The sequence below is a fragment of the Cantharellus anzutake genome, assembly GCF_015039405.1.
Source record: "Cantharellus anzutake strain C23 chromosome Unknown EI90scaffold_74, whole genome shotgun sequence".
In the NCBI taxonomy this organism is placed as follows: Eukaryota; Fungi; Basidiomycota; class Agaricomycetes; order Cantharellales; family Hydnaceae; genus Cantharellus; species Cantharellus anzutake.
Window position 1 is genome coordinate 124,627 of NW_024067024.1, and position 19,214 is coordinate 143,840.

A 19,214-nucleotide genomic window follows, 5' to 3' on the forward strand; every position below is an offset into this window, starting at 1 on the left:
GGGGTGGGGTCGGGAACTTCGAAGAATGGGGGGGGAAGGTGGATTTCCCAAAGCGTTACATTGGCATCAGAGGTTGGGTTTCTTCGTTCAGACGGGTTGAGGCGGTTCCCATGGTTGGATGCAGCATACCCACGGGGATAACAGTGCAGCTGGTAGCTATGCGGTTTATGTCATCAACATGTAGGTTCGCTCTTTCTAGGAAGGTTCTGAATGTGGATCTTTGGTCAAGGATTCTCTGAGTGATCGCGTTTTCTATGTCACCAGTTTCATTTAAGTTGGCTCCCAAGCCACGCAGGGATATAACATAGTTAGTGGGCCGGTAGTTGGCGAAGTCGATTGCTATGAAACATACCGCACGGCTCATCCATAGGTGGCCAGCGATAAGGGTGTTGATGTGTGAGGGGTGGAGGCCCTCAACAAGGAAGCCCCAAGGGGTTCCTGTCTGGTCGTGTGATCGGGCGGTTGGGGGACGGATGATTATATTCAGGCTTGATTGGGGAAAGGCCCTTTTGAGGAAAGTGGCCAGGTTATTCCTAAATTTTTTGTCGCCCTCTGTGCTGTGTTTGGCGTCAAGCGGGTATGTTAAGACAGTTCTTGGAATGGTCTTCCACTGTTCATGGCGGTCTTCACTGAGGTTTGCAAGGATTCTTGCCGGCCGTGCACCGTGGGCGCGGAAGTCAGCGAGTTCGCCATCAAGGTCGGTGTAGTTGAAGATTTCGTTGCCGTCATGTGGGCGCTGAGCAGCTGCAGTTACTGGGTCAGGGGCATCTGCTACGGCTGGGGGGCGGGTGATACGTGGCGGGTTTGGGGGGGGAGTTGCAGGGCTCGTGGAGGTAGGGACTGTCGCGCGGTTAGTGGTGTTATTTGTCCTCCCTTCGCTCTCGGGGGGAGGGGGCGCGAGTTCAGGACCTTGGATGTTGGCCGAGTCTGGGGATCTGTGGCGTTTGGCCACCTCCAGAATGGAGGTGATAGATGGGAGTGTGGTGGTGGGAGACGCGAGTGTGGTTAAGTCCTTTTCGGTGTTGTTAGGAGTGCTTTGTTGGTGCGTCCCCATAAGGTCATCTATCATGGTGTCATCCGCCCCAATGGAGCTGAGGGGAGACAGCGAGCGTTGATGGTCGTTAAGGTTGTTACGTTTACTTTGCATGTTTGTGACTTGGGGAACCACTGTTGAGAGAAGTTTTGTGTATGTTACGGCTTTATTTAGTAGGAGTTTGCGGGGAGACACACCGTTGTGGCGTTCTACCGCTAGTATGATTTTTCTGTGGGACGAGAGGTACTGGTGTATTTGTACTTCGTGGCACCGCCAACCTAATCCTTGCGGGATTACCCGGGCACCGGGGAACTGCATAGTGGTTAGCGTTCCGACCGGGTGTACCCAAGTGCAGAGCATTTCGAGAACCGAAGGCGCATCCCTCCCGGTGCCAAGCTGGTCTACAAAATTGGGTATCCCTTGGGCGTTCTGCCATAAGCCTTACTGAAATTTAGGTGTCAATTAACATCTTCTGGATCAGGATGTTTTTCCTTCAAATTTACGACTGCTTTTTTCGAGGCGCAGCATGCTCGTGAGAATATTTCGCTGTCAATGAACTTTTTATGGTCACATGCCTCGAAGGCTACATGTAAAATCTACACGGTACTGACAGCCTGAGGGAACAACTGCTTCAGTGCTTCGCATCCCCTCGACTGTGATGTTGGGGAGGCAGTTGTTGGTTCGAATTGCACTGCTCTTTCACCGTCGCCGTCAATTTGGTCCATCCGCGGTGCTTTCTTCTGGGGCTCGTGAGCTCTCCTGCGGTCTTCCGCAACAGAGCTGCGGTTTCTGATATTCAATGGGCTTTCTCACGTCCCGTCTCACTCTCATTGGCTCGCAGGGCTTGTGCTTAACCGCCGTTCTCTGAATAGCGCATTATTCACAGATGTCTACATGCGTCGTTCCTTTACGGCTTTGCCTCTGGCTCATTAGTTTCTACATGATCCCAAGGGTCAACAATACGAGCGTCGGTCGTTGGATATTCCGATGTAGATATACAATGCAGTACGCCACGACATTCAACAACATCACTGTCAAGGTCTCGATCACGTCGTCATCGATGACAGAAACGACGTCTTTGCTCATGGTTACCTGCTGCTCATCAAGCCATGGGTGGCCAACGTCGCCTTCTGATGCTTACTAACGCACAAACTTACGAGCGAGGATTCAATCGGGGAACTGAAGCAGTTACAAGGGGGAGCCCGAAAGTACAGCTGAATAGGCAGGACTCCAGCCTGACTTCGTAACATTGTATGCGGACGTTGCCTTGTACTGAATGAATGGCGGATCTTTTCAATTTGCGGTCCGAGTTGGAATTGAATGGATTCGCGTTTATTTCAGTTGGTATCTGTGTTTGGAAACTGTAAATTGCCTAGTTTGGTAAATTCCTTCAAACCCCGTCGCCCCCCAATGCAACCAAATTATCCAGCGTAAAGGCGACTCCCCTGATGCATGCGGGTGCTGTGACTGTACCGTCCATCTCTCACTGCCTCATGTATTCCGATTACGTTGCTGTGTTCTACCTGTAAAACCCTGCCCAAAGTCCGCTCATTGGTCGACTGCGGACCCTGATACGCAGAGGTCATTGTACAAATAATCACCAACATGCTACTCTCCAATACAGTTCCCATCCCTTATATACGGCGGGGAATCGCCATAAAGCCCCTGTTAGTGGTCTTGACGCCTAACAATGGCCAACTCGAGACGTTTGGCGAGACTTTCCAAAGTCTATGATGACGTTTGCTCTGGAAAAGCACTCGTCAAGGAAGAGAATGCTCGCCTTTTCCTTGAAGCAATATATTCACAGTCCGACGTTGTGAGTTGCGTGGAGCGTCTATGTTCCCGCAATCAGACTGGTCTCAATGCCCTACAAACTGCTCTGTTTTCCGAAGCTACGCCTGACTTCTTCAACGATCCTGTCAGCAAGCTGTGCTTATTCCTCTCCAGCCCCGCACTTTCCAATATTCATGGTGGCAGTTATCTGGGTCGAGTCATCGGACGCCTGCTTCATCCCACTGTTTTCTGGAACGCGATCCTCAACACGCTTAAGCAAGGAGCACTTAATGCTGATGGCGAGGCCGCCGTTGGGTGGATCTTGGTCCAGGTTTTAACAGTACCTTCCCCTGAGCTCGGCGACCGCGCGTGTTACCACGCCGCTGCGGAGGATACCGTCGTCATCGATCGCCTGTTAAAATCGAAATCTCCAGAAGCGCGCAGGTACGGCTACAGCATCAAACACCTCCGTGCAACACCTGACGCCGATGATGACGAGGCGGGGGGTCGTCACGATAACGATCATGCCGATTTTCGCAAGATCGCCATCCTTCCTACTCATGATGAGCTAGAGAGTGTCCAACCACCTTTTCTCCGGCAGGCGACTTACTTAAACAACGACCGGGACAACGAGATTCATCCTCAGATCCATTTTGACAATCAGTTTGGCCTGCTTCGGGAAGACATGCTCGGTGAAATTCGTGAAGAAACCCAGATTGCTTTGGGGAAGAAGAAAGGCTGGCGTCGGAGTGTGGCAGTTCCAGTTACCTTCGACGGATTGTTCATTCCGAATGGTGGAGAACGCGGGAAAATTGGGATAAAACTCCTCTGCGAGACTGATCTCGGGCAATTTAAGAAGGTCGGCGATGATCCCAAAAAGAGGAAAACCTATCTCCGAGAAAACCGAAATTTCGCCAAACACTTGTCCCTCACTTGCCTCATAGTCGAGGATCGCATTCTATCGTTCCCTACACTTTACCGCGAGGAAGACCAACTAGCGAAGTACCCACCTGTTTTGGTCGTTGGATTGGATGATAAAGAAGTCGCTGCAAGGACCTTCTTTGCTTTGAAGACGAGCAAGAACGCCAAATTAGCTTTTATTGACTGCGCTGTCTTCGCTTACGAGCCAATCCTGGTGTCACTTCAACGATTGCTCCCCTCCCAGCTTGTGTTGGAGGAAGAAATTCTCCAGTGGTATCCTGGAAGGCCACTCCGGGAACCCACTTCCTTTTCACATGTCAGCAATCTCATTCACCGTCTTCGCCTCGATCCTGGGTGTTTGAAGTCTGCTCTGTCCTTGGATAAACCAGTGACGCTTGATGCCTCTCAGAGTGCTTCTTTCATCGCTAGCCTTTCGCAGAGATTAAGCCTGATCCAAGGACCACCAGGTAGGTTTTGTTGTATTGCGTGCCCTTCGCCACGAAACTTACCGTAGCCATTTGTTGTGAAGGGACGGGAAAGTCGTTTATTGGTGCCTTGTTGGTAAAAGCCCTTTATTCCTACACCAATGAGAGAATTCTTGTTGTGTGTTACACCAATCATGCGCTCGATCAGTTTCTGGAAGATCTCATGAAGATCGGGATCCCATCACAACAGATTGCGAGGCTTGGAGGAAAAGCGAACCCCGCGACGGAAAAGCTTAATCTTCACGATGAAGCGAAAAGGACTTACAAGCGTACTCCCAACGACTGGGGCGACATCAGGGGAGCAGAACACGACGTCGGGAATCTCAGACAGTCGATTCCCAGAGCGTTCCCCAGTGATTGGCACATGAACTCAACGCCATCTGATAAAGCCCTTCTTGAGCTTTTGGAATTCGAGGACCCAGAGTATTACCGGGCGTTCTGTCTCCCAGCCAGCGATGACGGAATGCAAACGGTTGCTGGAGGAAAGACGATCGGTCGCGATTACTTGCTTAAACAATGGAAGGCTGGAAGGGATGCTGGAGTTCTTTCGTCTCATCCTCATATCGAGTCTTATGGTCGAGTTTGGAGTCTTCCCCCGCCCCAACGACAAGAAATATTGCGCAAATGGTTTGACGTACTGCTTAGGGAAGAAGTTCAGCAACTTAGCAAGATGATCGTTCAACACGACGAGGCAATAGATAGAAAGGAAGCTGTCTTTTCGCGGGGACATGCTGCCGTTATGAATACAAAACGCATCATCGCAGCAACTACGACGGGCGCCGCAAAATACCGAGACGACATCAAAGCCTCGTCTCCAGATGTGCTGCTCGTAGAGGAGGCGGGAGAGATTCTTGAGAGTCACATCATTAGTGCTATGGGGGGCTCGATACACCAAACGATCTTGATCGGCGACCATAAGCAGTTACGGCCGAAAGTGAATGATTACAAACTGACTGTCGAGAAGGGGGAAGGGTACGATTTGAACAGATCGTTATTCGAACGCCTTGTTCTCAAAGGCTACCCTCACCATACACTTCAGGCGCAACACCGCATGCGTCCGGAAATATCACGTTTCGTTCGTGAAATGACATACCCTGGTCTCTTAGACGCACCGAAGACGTCCGGACGTCCTGATGTTCGGGGTCTCCAGGCGAACGTGGTCTTCATCGATCATCACCATCCTGAAGGCGGTCAAGATCAAAACGAGGATCGTAGCAAGGCCAACTCCTTCGAGGCCGATATGGTCTTGAAAATCGTCAAATACCTCGGTCAGCAAGGATATGGAACGGACAAACTTGTCATTCTGACCCCGTACTTGGGACAACTGAGCTTGCTGCGAAACTTGTTATCGAAGACTCACGACCCTGTATTGAACGATCTTGACTCATACGATCTTGTTAAGGCCGGTCTGATGACTGAAGCGACGGCGAAGGCAGCAAAGAAACGGGTTCGTCTGGCCACAATCGGTACGTCGTACATTTTATGACAAGAACCCCTCCTAATGGGAGTGGCCAGATAATTACCAGGGAGAGGAGAGCGAAATCGTTGTCGCAAGTTTGACCCGAAGCAATAAGAAGCATGATATCGGATTTATGTCTGCACCAGAGCGATTGAACGTTCTCCTCTCTCGCGCTCGCGATGGTTTGATCATGATTGGCAATTCGAACACATTTCGGCACTCTCGCAAGGGATCAGAGACTTGGGAACCCTTTTTCCGGCTCTTGCAGGAAGGGAATAACTTGTATGATGGTTTACCGGTGCTGTGTTCCCGTCATCCAGATCGAGCAGCTTTACTTCGCTCGCCTGGAGACTTTGAGATATATTCGCCCGAGGGCGGTTGTCTTGAACCATGGTGAGACTCACTTCTTATTCTGAAGATTCGATTTTTACGACTCGTTACCCAGTGGGAAAATTTTGAACTGCGGGAATCACCCTTGCCCCTCGAAATGTCACCAGTTAGTTGACCACTCCAAAATTAAATGCCGAACAAAAGTCGTCACGAAATGCACGAAAGATCACAAGGTCCACAAAGAATGCTACGATAAAAACGCGATCGCAAATTGTCCTTCCTGCAAGCGCCAGAAGAAGCAGACAGAAGAAGCCGCCAACCGGGCAGCCGAACAAGCTGCTCATGATGAGAACATGGCTGAGCTTGATGCGGAGCTCGAAAGACAGTTAAGGGCTGCACAAACTCAAAAAGCTACCCAAGAACGAGCTGCAGCCCTGGAGCAGAAACGACAGGACATACAGGAAGCCTCTTCTCGCAGTCAACCACCTGTGACAGGTCCACCCGCACCGGACCCACCTGCGGCGCCAGCTGCTTCATCAACGAATCCATTCAACCTAAGAGATTCTATCTCCTCCATTATCTCGTCGATAGCACCGACGTCCATCTTCGGGTCCAAGCTAAGTCTGACGAAAAACAATGAATCCGCCGCCAAAGTGGCACCCTCTGCATCCCAGCAGGAATGGGAGCGCCAGAAAAGCATCGAAGGGGCCAAGAACCCGCATATCGATGAGATCATGGGTATGATCGGATTGGAAAAGGTTAAGGGGCACGTACTTGGCCTCAAAGCGGAGTTAGAAGTAAGTTTGCGGCAGGGCATCTCAATGGAGAAGAAGAATCTTAACGCCGCCTTTCTGGGCAACCCCGGAACTGGTAAGTTGGTCCCAAACCCTCGTGAATGGATAATGATAGATACTCCCTCTCGTTACAGGGAAAACAACGATCGCTAGATTATATTCCAAGTTCTTATCGTCCATGAACATCTTGCCAGGGACTCATTTCCACGAGACTTCAGGTTCGAGCTTAGCACATGAAGGTATTCCTGGGCTGAAGAAGGCAATCGATGAGGTCTTGAAAGCGGGCGGCGGGACAATTTTCGTTGATGAGGCCTACCAGCTTACAGATGCTCATAATCCGGGCGGACGTGCTGTTCTTGATAACCTCCTCACTCTGATGCTGGATAATATCGGCAAGATCGTTTTCTTGTTTGCTGGATACAAATCTAATATGGAGAAGTTCTTTGAGGCCAACCCCGGCCTACCATCTCGCATTCCATATTCAATACTCTTTGAAGATTATGAAGATCACGAACTAATACGAATCTTCATCCACGAAGTCTCCAAGAGGTATTCGGGGAGAATGTCTATTGAAGGAGGTGATGCTGGGCTTTATGTACGTATCGCCATTCGGAGACTCGCAGCATCGCGGGGAAGGGATGGGTTTGGAAATGCCCGTGACGTCGCCACGCTACTTGATCGAGTTAAGCAGCGCCAAGCTGAGCGCATCACACGCGAGCGGCGCGAAGGTAACCGCCCTGACGACTTTCTGTTTACACAAACCGATCTCATTGGTCCGAGGCCTGATGCGGCTGTGAAGACTAGCAAGGCATGGGAAAAACTACAAGGCTTGATTGGTTTGGCGGATGTCAAGACCACACTCAAAAGTCTCATCGACACCATCCAAACCAACTATGGGCGCGAACTTGCGGAGAAGGCATTGGTTCAAACATCCTTGCACCGTGTCTTTTTAGGTAATCCTGGGACGGGGAAGACTACAGTCGCCAAACGTAGGTTCACTTGTCTGCACGTTTGTGACGGAGCTGAGTACGGGGAATGGATTAGTCTACGGCCAGGTCCTGGTGGACCTAGGGATGTTATCCAACGGGGAAGGTGGGTGCACTGGGATGCACATATGATGAACCCACTGACTGTTTCTGTATCCTGCCAGTGATGGTGAAGACGCCGGCTGACTTCATTGGCGATGTGATTGGGGCGTCTGAGGCGAAAACCAAGGGTATCTTGGCGAACAGTCGGGGAAAGGTGCTTGTCATCGATGAAGCGTATGGCCTATACGAGAAGAACAGGGGATGGTCTAATAGCTTCAAGACTGCGGTCATCGATACTATCGTGGCTGAGATCCAGCCAAATCCTGGAGAGGATCGTTGTGTATTGATGTTAGGTTACAAGGATCAGATGCAGGAAATGTTCCAGGTGAGCTCACGCGTCCTGGTCGGAATATCGGTCCGCTTATTGTTGGATCTTGTCAGCATGTCAACCCTGGGCTCTCACGTCGCTTCGCAATTGACGACGCATTCGTCTTTTCCGACTTCACCAAGGAGGAACTTGCACAAATCCTGGATCTCAAGTTGAAAGAACAAGACCTAATTGCGACTCCGAAAGCGAAGTCTGTGGCGCTTGAGATGCTAGAGCGTTCTCGGGTTCGCCCTAACTTTGGGAACGCTGGTGAGGTGGATAATATGCTTGGGAAGGCTAAACTACACTATCAGAATCGACAATCTCACCTTGAGCCCTCTGAGCGTCCAATCGATATCATACTGGAGCCAGAAGACATTGACCCCGACTTCGACCGCTCGGATAGTGCAGAGAAAAACCTAGAAACTTTGTTCCGAGGGATGGTCGGTTCGGACGTGATTGTGGAGAAGCTTCGAGAAATCCAGCGTATCTGTCAGCTGACAAGAGGTCGAGGCAGGGATTCACGTTCCGAGGTGCCGACATCCTTTGTTTTTAGGGGTCCTCCAGGTAAAAAGATCTTCGACGCACAGAACCTCACCTTGTGGCTAAATTTGGTTCTGTCTCTTTATTATGGTTCAGGGACAGGAAAAACTAGCGTGGCGCGGAAGATAGGGCAAGTTTACTATGACATGGGTTTTCTTTCGTCTCCCGAAGTCGTTGAGTGCTCAGCTTCGGACTTTATTGGCCAGTACGTAGGGCATACCGCGCCTAAAACACGGGACATGTTTGATAAGGCGCTGGGGAAGGTCAGTGGGGCGCCCATGATATCGAGACTGATGTTGGCTTTATGGAAATCGCATTCAGGTTCTCTTCATTGATGTGGCTTACCGACTAGGCGACGGACAGTTTGCGAAAGAAGCTATCGACGAGATAGTGGATTGCTTAACAAAGGAGAAGTATCAAGGGCGGCTGATTGTCATACTTGCCGGCTATGAGCACGACATCAATAGACTGCTCGGCGCGAACGCGGGTCTGGCGAGCCGCATAACAGACGAGATCACATTTTATCCCCTGTCACCAGAAAAATGTGCCGAACTGCTCATCGGGGAGCTCAAGGGCGCACAGGTCCAAATCCACTATCCACCCGACATGGACGGGGGATTGCAACTAATTGAGCACTTCTCTGCTTTAGCATCTCTGCCTCAGTGGGGCAACGCTCGTGATGTAAAAACGCTGGCGAAGCGCATCAGATCCAAAGCACTGCTGGGATGGAATGGGGATCCGGGCGCTCAAGACTTGAAAATACCATTGTCTACAGTCATTACCCTCATGGACGACATGTTAAACTCAATGGTTTCTCGGTGTCAGGACAGGATTCCCCACGCCACCGCTCCTCCAATCCGACCACCCATATCGCCCATGCCCTTGCAAGAGAACGCGCCTGCGCCGCCGTGCGACAGCTCTGCTTCTAGAGATTCAAAGGCTCCCCGGTCAGTGCCCCCAGCCCCCAACGAACCGAAAACCGTGGATACAGAGTCTGATGTCCAGGAGAGGGATCCTGGGGTCAGTGATGTCACCTGGGGTCAGTTGGTGCGAGACAAACAAGCCGCCGCCGAACGAGAGGAAGCTCTTCGTGACCTGGAGGAGAAGCGATCAAGGGACGAAGAGGAAGCACGGGACCTTGAAGAAACAGCGATGAAGGCAGCGAAACGTCTGGAGGAAAACCAAAACTCTCAGAAAGACAAAGCCTTGAAAGACGCCACTCGTCTTCGCGCAGAGCAGCTTCGGCTTAAGGCGATTGCCAAGCGAGCTAGAATCGCCGAGTCAGAATCCGCTCTCAAGAAGATGCGCGAGGAGGCACAGAAGGAAAGTAAGGTGCAACATAAACTGCGCCAGATGGGAGTGTGTGTTGCCGGTTTCCGTTGGATCAAGCAGAACGGTGGCTACCGTTGTGCCGGTGGGAGTCATTGGGTTAGTGATTCGCAATTGGGATGTAAGTGACGCGCACGGTGTGAAAGGGTTCCATTTGTTCGGTCAGTGCAGCACCGCGTAATTGCAATGAATTGTCTTGTCCGTTCGGAAGTAAAAAAGAATAGTGACATATAGGGTATCTACATGCAACACAACAAATAGTAATAACGTTTCAGACCATCGTGTTGACATGTGGACTATGAGAGAATCTAGCTGCTAAAGTCAACGGAATTCAGTATACCAAATACCAAAGTCACTTACAGCGAGCAAAACCACACAAATGACGATAGCAACGACGATTAACAAGCATGCGGCACGGCGACCCGCCTTCCGCTGATACTCTGAAGCAACGCCGAGCTCCTCGTTGGCACCATGAGTATCGCGTGCGACGGAAGTAATGTTGTTCTCGATATTATCTGGAAAGAGGGTTTAGAGTGCACAACATAAGGCATAAAGTACGTACCTAGCATCTCTCCTTGTTCGGTGACAAGCGTCCCGAGGTCTCGGAAAATCTCGTTAAGTTCATGGATTCCTGATTCAATTTCACGAATCTCGCCTTCACGTTCTTGAATGAGTGATTCTTGGAATGCCAATTCGGCAGGAGATATAGTTTGCCTAGTAAGCCACGGGATGAAAGGTGCGGGACGGCTAGGCATGAAAATGCACATACTGTTGTATATGCTGCTGCTGCTGCTGTTGCTGTTGGACTTGCTGGGATGGACCGGGTTCGGGGCTAGACGAAGGGTTCAATGAATGAAATAAGAGCATTCACAGAGGACTAGAGGGACGTGCTAATCTTCAGCTGTTGTGGTTTCATAGTCTAGATCACGCTTCGTATCCTCTACTACCGTCCGCTGTCGCTCTGCGCTGACTCTCTGCGCTTTCTGAAAGGCAACGAGGGATAGTTGCATATCATGAGATGTCTTCTGCACAAGCGTCTTTTGGTGAGGCTGCGCACGCAGTCATTAAAACAACACATAAGTACGGAAATAAAACGGTCCAAAAGAAGGCTTCGTACTAATGCCTGCCCTAGGGATACGAGTCTCTTCAGGTCTTCCGAACCCCGTTTGACCATATCTCGAGTCGCTTCAGTTAGATTATGCCTAGAGACGGACCAGGCATAACTCAGTTCAGCCACGCATTGCTAAGGCACAGCACAAACGGACAGGGCGTTTCGCACAGAAGGCGTATCCCTTCCGGTGCCAAGCTGGTCTACAAGCTTGAGTATTCCTTGAACATTGGCGTTTATCTTGAAGACTTGAATGGAAAGCGAGGACTGTAGAGCGGTGAACTGGAAGTCAGTACCAGAGGGAGGTGGGGCAATCCGAGTGCCCCCCGTCCCTCTTTCGATGTCGAAGTCGTTGAAAGACATTAGTGAATAAGTGACGTGAGGCAAGGTGTGCACAATGAATGTCGTGTGGAAGATTATTACGTAAATCTATCACGTGTTACAATAGAAGAAACACCGGTCAACTTTCTCACCACTCAGCAATGGCCTCCCGAGTCCTCTCCTCGTCGTTACGACGTGGCGTCAGGGGCTCAGTTGCGAGACAGGTGCCCTTTTTAATGATTCATTTGAGTTTTCAGTACGCTTAATCTTTTCCGGTATTTATCTCCAGCACTCGATTCGTTTGCTAGCGACGGCTGTGAATGCAGCTACTAATGCTCCTGTTACTGAGATATCGAGGCTATCTAACGGTTTGACAGTGGCAACCGAAGCGCACCCCTCCGCTCAAACTGCCACTGTTGGTGTGTGGATTGATGCCGGTTCCCGAGCAGAAACAGACGCCACCAACGGTACGGCCCACTTTTTGGAGCACATGGCTTTCAAAGGGACAAACCGTCGTTCGCAACATGCTCTCGAGCTTGAGGTGGAAAATTTAGGCGCCCACCTCAACGCCTATACCTCCCGCGAGCAAACCGTTTACTATGCCAAGTCTTTTCGCAAAGACGTACCCACTGCCGTAGACATCATAAGCGACATTTTGCAGAACTCAAAGCTGGAGACATCTGCCATTGAGAGGGAGCGTGATGTGATTCTGAGGGAACAGGAGGAAGTTGACAAACAACATGAGGAAGTCGTCTTCGACCATCTTCATGCTGTTGCCTTCCAAGGTTCGCACGATTCTTGACATCTGGATCTGAGGCCCTTGTACCGACGCCATCCAAACAGGGCAACCTCTGGGTCGCACAATTCTTGGTCCGAAGAAAAACATTCTCTCCATAAAGCAAAATGATCTCTCCTCCTACATCCAGAAGAATTACACTGCAGACCGGATGGTTCTTGCTGGTGCCGGTGGTGTTGAGCACTCCGAGCTTGTCAAGCTCGCCGAGAAGCATTTCGCTTCGTTGCCTGTCTCGCCTAACCCGATTCCACTCGACCGCTCCTCTCACGCCAATACGAAGTTCACAGGCTCCGAAGTACGTATCCGCGATGATACAATGAACACTGCCAATATTGCTATTGCGGTTGAGGGCGTCGGTTGGCGCTCGCCTGACTACTTCCCAATGCTCACCCTGCAATCCATTTTCGGGAACTGGGATCGATCGCTTGGCGGCAGCCCCCTTCTATCATCGAGGTTGAGCCACATTGTCTCGAGCAACAACCTTGCCAACTCATACCTGTCCTTCTCAACTTCGTACTCAGACACAGGCCTGTGGGGCATTTACCTCGTCACTGAGAACCTGATGAACATTGACGATCTTGTTCACTTCACTCTCCGCGAGTGGACCAGGATGAGCATTGCCCCTACACCTGCTGAAGTTGAACGCGCCAAGAGTCAGCTCAAAGCTAGCTTGTTACTCAGTCTGGACGGGACGACTGCCATTGCGGAAGATATCGGAAGACAGCTTGTGACAAGTGGCAGACGGTATACGCCCAAGCAGATCGAAAATGAGGTTAACGGCGTCACCACCGAGGACATAAAGCGTGTTGCCCAGAAGTATATCTGGGACAACGATGTAAGCGAATCATAGCTGCTCTATTTCCCGTAGACCCAAGCCCTGACGGACTAAATCATAGATTGCCATCGCAGCACTTGGTCGTATTGAGGGCTTGCTCGACTACAATCGTATTCGCGCTGACATGTCTTCTTTGATCTACTAGACTATGTTTCCTTCAAATTGTAGATCGCCCCTTTCGCAGTTCCAAAAGGTGCACCAAAATATATATTCCTGGCTTCACCTGAGATGTTCCTACTGCTTGGTACTACTCGACCTCTTCATACTGGCTTGGCAAGGTATAGTTGGCGAAATATCCAAAGTTATGTGACTCAGTGGTTCACGTCGCAGTCAAAGCCTTGATAGCGAGCTCAATTGCACCCTCCTTTGTTCGGTTTCCTAAGTGCATGAGCGTAGATCATAATTCGGATATTATTCAGACCAATAGTATACCTACCACCGATGAAGCCTGACGCGTGGACGAAAAGGCATCCCCGAATCCCAGTCACCTCAGATAGCTTCTCGTCCCGTAGTCCGCGCCATCTGCAATAGACGAATGAGATGGAAATACTAATTCGAGCACAGCAAATGGACAAAGGTGCTGACTTCTCTGGTAGAGCCTTTCTGCTATCGAAGCTCCCAGGGGCCACAGGCACAGCTTGAACCCTCCAGCTTCCTGCAATTTCATCCGGATAGATTACATAGTACGGCTTATCCGCAGGTGAAAGGGATTGATCTTCTTCAAGGTCAAAGAGGTGCTCCTGCCAGAAATTCACCCCGGTGAGTTGCAGAATGCGACATGTATGTACAAACCTTCCACGGAGCAAACTGCTCAAAGAGGATAATTTTCCCACTTGCGTGGATTTCTGTCCTCCCGGAGAAGGCTTCTTCAACGAGCTTTCGGGCTGGTGACCATGCCTTTGCATAGTAATCCAAGCGGTCCAGAAACTCCGTCCCGGTCAACAGCGAAGCCTTTTCGAATCTCGTCTGGAGAGAGCACGGTTTGTAACGCCCGGAAGAGGGGACGCTTGTTTCACTTACGTCAACACCTTCCACATCTACTTTCTCGTTCCAAGCAGGATTCAAATACCCTACGCGACGGGACAAGTCCGTATTATTCTTGTACAAGGGCTTGACATCTGTCGGATATTGATTAACGCCATTGTCAACCCCATCAATTGCCTCGATGAAGTCCTACAGGATTGGTCGTAACGAGCGCCGCGGGTCAGTCCATGTGAAACAAACCTTGTACAATTTTAAATATAACACCTCCACAATCGGATCTTGGACACTGTAGCTGAACCGCTCAGCAATTATCTGTTTCCCGAAATGCCTAAATATGGGAGAGGAATAGGAATCGAAGATGGCGAGACCCTGACATTCATCCCTTACTTGTATATCAAGCCCGCCGATGACAACTTCGTCACAAAACCATATCCAAAGTTTTCAGAGAACTCTCGTTGATGATGGTCGAATCGAAACCTTTCTGGATCGTAGACTGCACCTACATCCACGACGATGTCGCATTCTTCCAGCTTAGCCGGATCGCGTGATCGAAGCAAGTCTGCCAGGTGGGGAGGCGTTGGAGCAAGTGCGAGAAACACGGCATAAGCCCTTCTGAATCTAGATCGAAGGAATAAAATCCTTACTTGAGTTCTTATAGGCAGAAAGCTGCCGCAGTAAGAAAACTGCCAGGGCTTCGTCGCAATGGAAAGTTCCATTATGAGTACCTATCAGTGGAACTTTCGCATTTGCTTTCTGTCTCTTAAGGGGACGGGCCTCATTCGCAGACATGGACCTTAGATAACAGGGTAAAGTGCGGGAAGTAGGGGGTATTCGAAGGGTTAGAAGAAATCGACCAGAAATCGAAGCCAGACTGATGATGAACCCAAGATGAATCTCTCGATATCAGCACGGACACGGATGCGTCCGAACATCGAGTGTCACGGATAACGGCACTCGTGTGAATAAGAATTGGTCCGCAGGTCATCTCGGCTTTGGATTATCATGTTGGCCCCCTTGTTTACATTTATGCAACCCTGCTCGATCAATTGCTCGATCAATCTGATACAGGCGAGCTACAAGGGTGCCGGCCTCCATTTCTACACTATAATAATAGAGGCTGGCCTGTCACGCACTCCTGGTTGCAAACTATCATCGTTATATTACTAATGCTACAGTTTAGGAGCCAGTACGAGTCCGAAGGAGTGAGAGCGAATTTATTGGATTTTACGGGTATTAAAACGATGGAAGTCGGACACCAAACAGAAGGGGGTTTCAAGAAGGACGAAGATCGGAGATGAAAGATAATATCACGCAAGGGGAGAGAACGGGTGTGATTAGGCTGATGACGCAGCAGAGGGTGAAGAGTTGTTTGCTAAAGTAGAAGTGTTTTCTGTCGGAACACCCTTGAATGCGAGTAAGAACGAGGTGTATTGCTGCAGATTAATGGATGACACACCTTCGTACGGCAGGCCGGACAATTGTTACGGCCCACTTCCATCCACTTATCGACACAGTCTTTGTGGAAGCCATGCTTGCATGACATGATACGAACCTCTTCATCGTCTTCATACTCAGACAGGCAAATAAGGCACTAGATGAAAATAAGGCATAAGCGAACGAATGCAGTGTCAATGACTGTTGTCCAAACCCGATCACTGGTATTTGGCGCAATTTTATCTCCCTTAAGATACTCAGCCAGCTGTTGTTTTTTGATTACTTCAAGACCAGCTTTCTCAATATCCTCTCTAGTGGCAACCGGAGGTTTTACTTGTCCCAGGAATTCGGCCAGCGCCCAAAAGTCATCATGATCAAACTGCCCCAACAACAGGTTCGGAGCGCCCAACATGTTTTCAGGGTAATAGCCTCCAATCACCCAAATGACATAACTCTCGCGTGCCTGCTGAGCTTCAGCCTCACGGAGGCGTCGCTCTTCCCTGCGCGCGGCTCGTTCCTCACGGGCGCGTTCTATCGCTCCGCGAGCAAGAGCCGATGCGAGGAAAGCACGTAGATTTTGTCTCCACGTTTCACCATATGTAGCTTCAACCTCTGACTGGAGATCAGCTGGTGGTGAGGTCGGTGTGTTCCGAATCATTTCACTAAGCTCGCGGTAACTGTCGGATGAAGTTCGGCGATGAGGGAATAGACTGGTCCTCGGTGGATGGCGGACTGTGGTATCTGAAGATGTAGAAGCTCTAGGTGCAGGAGGAAGGGACGAGGTTGAAGTAGTAGAAAAATCGCTACGAGGCGCAAATGGAGATGAAGGAGAGGCAGGTGCATACATCGGCAAATCAGAAGGGGCTTCATCATCAGTATCATCGTCAATAATTTGTGTGTTTTGTTGCCGCAGACCAACGATCAACACCGGTGTAAGCGTGGTACTCTCAGAAGGAGCGGACGGCGGCACAGTAGTGCCTGGAGTTATAGGTGGCGAAACCGGAAAAGGGGATGTGGTCAAAGGAACGTGAGTGGTCGCAGGTGATGATGGACCGGGCCCTGGAATAGAAGGCTGTCCCGCCGCCAAAGATCGCAAAGCACTCAACGGATTCGCGTTATTTGGGTTTAAGTTAACACCAGGGGAAGCTTGGATAGTTCGAGGGGGGAACCTGAACATTCTCCACCAATTCAAGGGCGTGTCGACCTGTGGCACAATCACGTTCATAGATCAATAGATGACTGGGTGGCAATGTTCAAGAACTCACACTTGGGACATGCTCCGTGAGATGATAGTTTGGCGGCAGTGTGAATGAACTCCGATCAGGACCAGTTCTTTCCCGTGATTCCAAATCAGGTATCAGTGACGGCGCCGCCGGGATACGTGGAACGGAGAGAGGCCTCGAAGAGCTAGAATGCTCCATACGCTCCCTGAGTTCCCTTACCCGACGTTCTTGCTCGTGGCGACGCATCAAGGTCGCACGAAGATCGGTCTGTATATCATTTAGGAAAGCTTCAAAGCTTTGTTCGTTGAGGGGAGGTGGAGTGATAGGCTCCGATGGGCCAGTGAGTATCGCAGGCGTTCTCGGAGTCACGGGAGAACCTTGAGCCCTCGCCACGGGGGAAGGGGGTCGTTCATATATACTCAAAGAGTCATCTGGGGGAAGTGGGACACCCGCCGGATCAACTGACCCTGGCGTCTCAGGGCTTGTGGGGCTGGCGCTCCTGAAGGGAGTGCTCGTGGAAGAACCAGCGTGTCTCTCGGCGGCATGTCTTGCCAGTGCTCGCGTAAGTTGTTGAGAGATGTTGGCGCGAAGTGCGGCAAGCTGTTCAGCCTCGTCGACAGATCCACGATCCACGACAATCGGGGTGGAATTTGGGCCGTTTGTTTCGGTGTCTGCGGGCATGTGGCCCGGCAACTGTTCGCCAGCGCTTGGGCGACTGGCAGCATGGGAACGTCGGTCACGAAGCCTACTCAGCAGTCGGGATCGCATATTTCGCAAGAAATGCCGAGGTCGACTCGGAGATGAAGACGGAGAACTGACCGCATTCGCACCCTGTGGCAGAGTCGTAGGGATTGGCAGAGGGGGGTGGGAGATGGTTGAGGCCTCGGCATTGGCCAAGGGAGCATCATCAGAGCGAACCACATTTGACACTGAAGAGAGATCTGGAGCAGTCGTGCCATTCATGAGTGAAGCACCTGTCGCTGCGGTCACCACACTGAATAAGAATAAACGATGATAAGGGCAAGTTGTTTAAGGCGATGGCAAGTCTTACCCCAGAAGCATCGTAAGTACCTCAATGCCTTCCATACCGTCATTTGCAGGGTCAGATGCAGAAGTTGGGGGAGCATCCAACTCAGTGTTGCGTTCATTATCGGACGAGGAGGTGGAGTCCGGAGAAAAGAGAGAATGAGGCCGCCTGCTTTGACTTGAGGCAGGTCTGGGTAGTCGTCGACCCCGCCGCAGACTTGACTCAGTTCGAGATTGATGCATCCCACGTGCTAAATCTGATGTTTGCACAACACCTAAGGGGTTGATTGAACTAAGTGTACCGTATAAAAGTGAATCATTGAGTATATTACCTTGTACTATCATTTGCGTTCCTTGAGTGATAACGCCGTGATGATGGTGATGATGATGATGAGTCGGACGAGGAGTGGATGGAGAGATAGGTAGCGAGCCAGATGACATGAAAGGCGCCCCAGTGGCTAGTGGACGTGGATGGAGAGGATTCAGAGGGAAACGTCGCCGAGAATTGGAGGAATCGAACCACCACCTGGAAGAGCACCAATGGTCTCGGGGCCCAATGCAGCGCTGGCTTCAGGTAAAGTCGCCGGAATGCTCCCCGTGCCATCAGCTCGCTCTTCTCTGAGTAGATCTTCATTGTGAATAACGGTGGGCTCTGTGACAAAGTTCGGTTGGGGTGGTTCCACCGGGATGTCGTTCACGACTTCTTTCTCTTTCCCCTTGCCTTTCGTGTTCTTCATAGAGCCATTCAAAGTGGGAGACGGTGGATGAGAGGATGAAGACGGCTGTTCAGTTACAGAAGTGTTTGAACTGGATGACTCCCCCCAGGCTGGCGCAGAAATGCGAACACCAGAACTGGCAAAGCCGACTCCACTGCCTGACGAAGGAATTGAATGTTCGGGTGAGTAGTCACCCGCGGACTCAGCATTGCGTTCTTTCGTTCGTATCGATCCGTCGTCGCCCCGTTCACGCATGTCTGCTGCCCGGAATTCATCTTTTGCATCACCAGGTGGAACAGGCGAGGCAGGCGGAATCAGGGGTATTGATGTCTCTCTCGTCGAGGAAATGGCAGGTTCAGCGCTAGGGATCGGTCCAGAAGCTTTGTGTGTCGCGCGTGGGACAGTACTGAGGCGCTTCGGAATTATGCTGCTGAGGCGACGTTTGGCCGCAGCCCGCATCGATGATGCACGCTCTCTTATTTTTGGCCGTGGGATTACCTGACTAGGCCCAACAGTGCCCGAGTGTGACACACTTCTCCGCCGATTCATGGCTCGTTCAGAATCCCAACCAGCCTCGTCAGCGGCTGAGGAAGCGCCATTCTGAGATTGTTTCGGCGGTGGTGGAGAGGCACTTGTGGGGAGAGAATCATTGGGCCTACCATCTGGTGAAGTTTCGGATGTAGGTAGACTTTGAGACCGAAGGTTCAAG

The 19,214-nt window shown here is 50.8% G+C and overlaps 5 protein-coding genes across 5 annotated transcripts; 2 read left to right on the top strand and 3 right to left on the bottom strand.

Annotated features, from left to right (window-relative positions):
* Nucleotides 1–2,723: 2,723 nt before the first annotated feature.
* Nucleotides 2,724–10,334, top strand: EI90DRAFT_3292574 (uncharacterized protein; the record flags this gene model as incomplete). Its single annotated transcript, XM_039067342.1, has 12 exons — nucleotides 2,724–2,849; nucleotides 2,886–4,194; nucleotides 4,242–4,330; nucleotides 4,361–5,678; nucleotides 5,728–6,064; nucleotides 6,117–6,871; nucleotides 6,930–7,784; nucleotides 7,840–7,887; nucleotides 7,946–8,208; nucleotides 8,265–8,757; nucleotides 8,830–8,996; nucleotides 9,055–10,334. The coding sequence occupies 12 exons, from the start codon at nucleotides 2,724–2,726 to the stop codon at nucleotides 10,189–10,191; spliced, it is 6,897 nt and encodes a 2,298-aa protein (XP_038910795.1). The 3' UTR covers nucleotides 10,192–10,334.
* A 49-nt stretch (nucleotides 10,335–10,383) lies between these two features.
* EI90DRAFT_3282192 (t-SNARE) lies at nucleotides 10,384–11,533 on the bottom strand (the record flags this gene model as incomplete). Its single annotated transcript, XM_039066888.1, has 6 exons — nucleotides 10,384–10,577; nucleotides 10,625–10,776; nucleotides 10,832–10,868; nucleotides 10,991–11,111; nucleotides 11,180–11,264; nucleotides 11,328–11,533. The coding sequence occupies 6 exons, from the start codon at nucleotides 11,531–11,533 to the stop codon at nucleotides 10,384–10,386; spliced, it is 795 nt and encodes a 264-aa protein (XP_038910796.1).
* Nucleotides 11,534–11,652: 119 nt separating this feature from the next.
* Nucleotides 11,653–13,283, top strand: EI90DRAFT_3282193 (Metalloenzyme, LuxS/M16 peptidase-like protein; the record flags this gene model as incomplete). Its single annotated transcript, XM_039066889.1, has 4 exons — nucleotides 11,653–11,715; nucleotides 11,781–12,276; nucleotides 12,335–13,122; nucleotides 13,184–13,283. The coding sequence occupies 4 exons, from the start codon at nucleotides 11,653–11,655 to the stop codon at nucleotides 13,265–13,267; spliced, it is 1,431 nt and encodes a 476-aa protein (XP_038910797.1). The 3' UTR covers nucleotides 13,268–13,283.
* On the bottom strand, nucleotides 12,991–15,067 carry EI90DRAFT_3001303 (metal-dependent protein hydrolase). Its single transcript, XM_039056328.1, has 8 exons — nucleotides 14,751–15,067; nucleotides 14,494–14,665; nucleotides 14,347–14,434; nucleotides 14,143–14,295; nucleotides 13,915–14,088; nucleotides 13,708–13,862; nucleotides 13,559–13,644; nucleotides 12,991–13,500 (listed from the first exon to the last, which is right to left on the bottom strand). The coding sequence occupies exons 1-8, from the start codon at nucleotides 14,893–14,895 to the stop codon at nucleotides 13,442–13,444; spliced, it is 1,032 nt and encodes a 343-aa protein (XP_038910798.1). The 5' UTR covers nucleotides 14,896–15,067; the 3' UTR covers nucleotides 12,991–13,441.
* A 289-nt stretch (nucleotides 15,068–15,356) lies between these two features.
* EI90DRAFT_2489705 (uncharacterized protein) lies at nucleotides 15,357–18,233 on the bottom strand. The gene is made up of 6 exons (XM_039053116.1): nucleotides 18,122–18,233; nucleotides 17,815–18,064; nucleotides 16,806–17,743; nucleotides 15,755–16,744; nucleotides 15,563–15,697; nucleotides 15,357–15,509 (listed from the first exon to the last, which is right to left on the bottom strand). Exons 2-6 carry the CDS (start codon nucleotides 17,909–17,911, stop codon nucleotides 15,441–15,443), a joined length of 2,229 nt encoding a protein of 742 aa, XP_038910799.1. The 5' UTR covers nucleotides 17,912–18,064; nucleotides 18,122–18,233; the 3' UTR covers nucleotides 15,357–15,440.
* Between the last annotated feature and the right edge of the window lie 981 nt (nucleotides 18,234–19,214).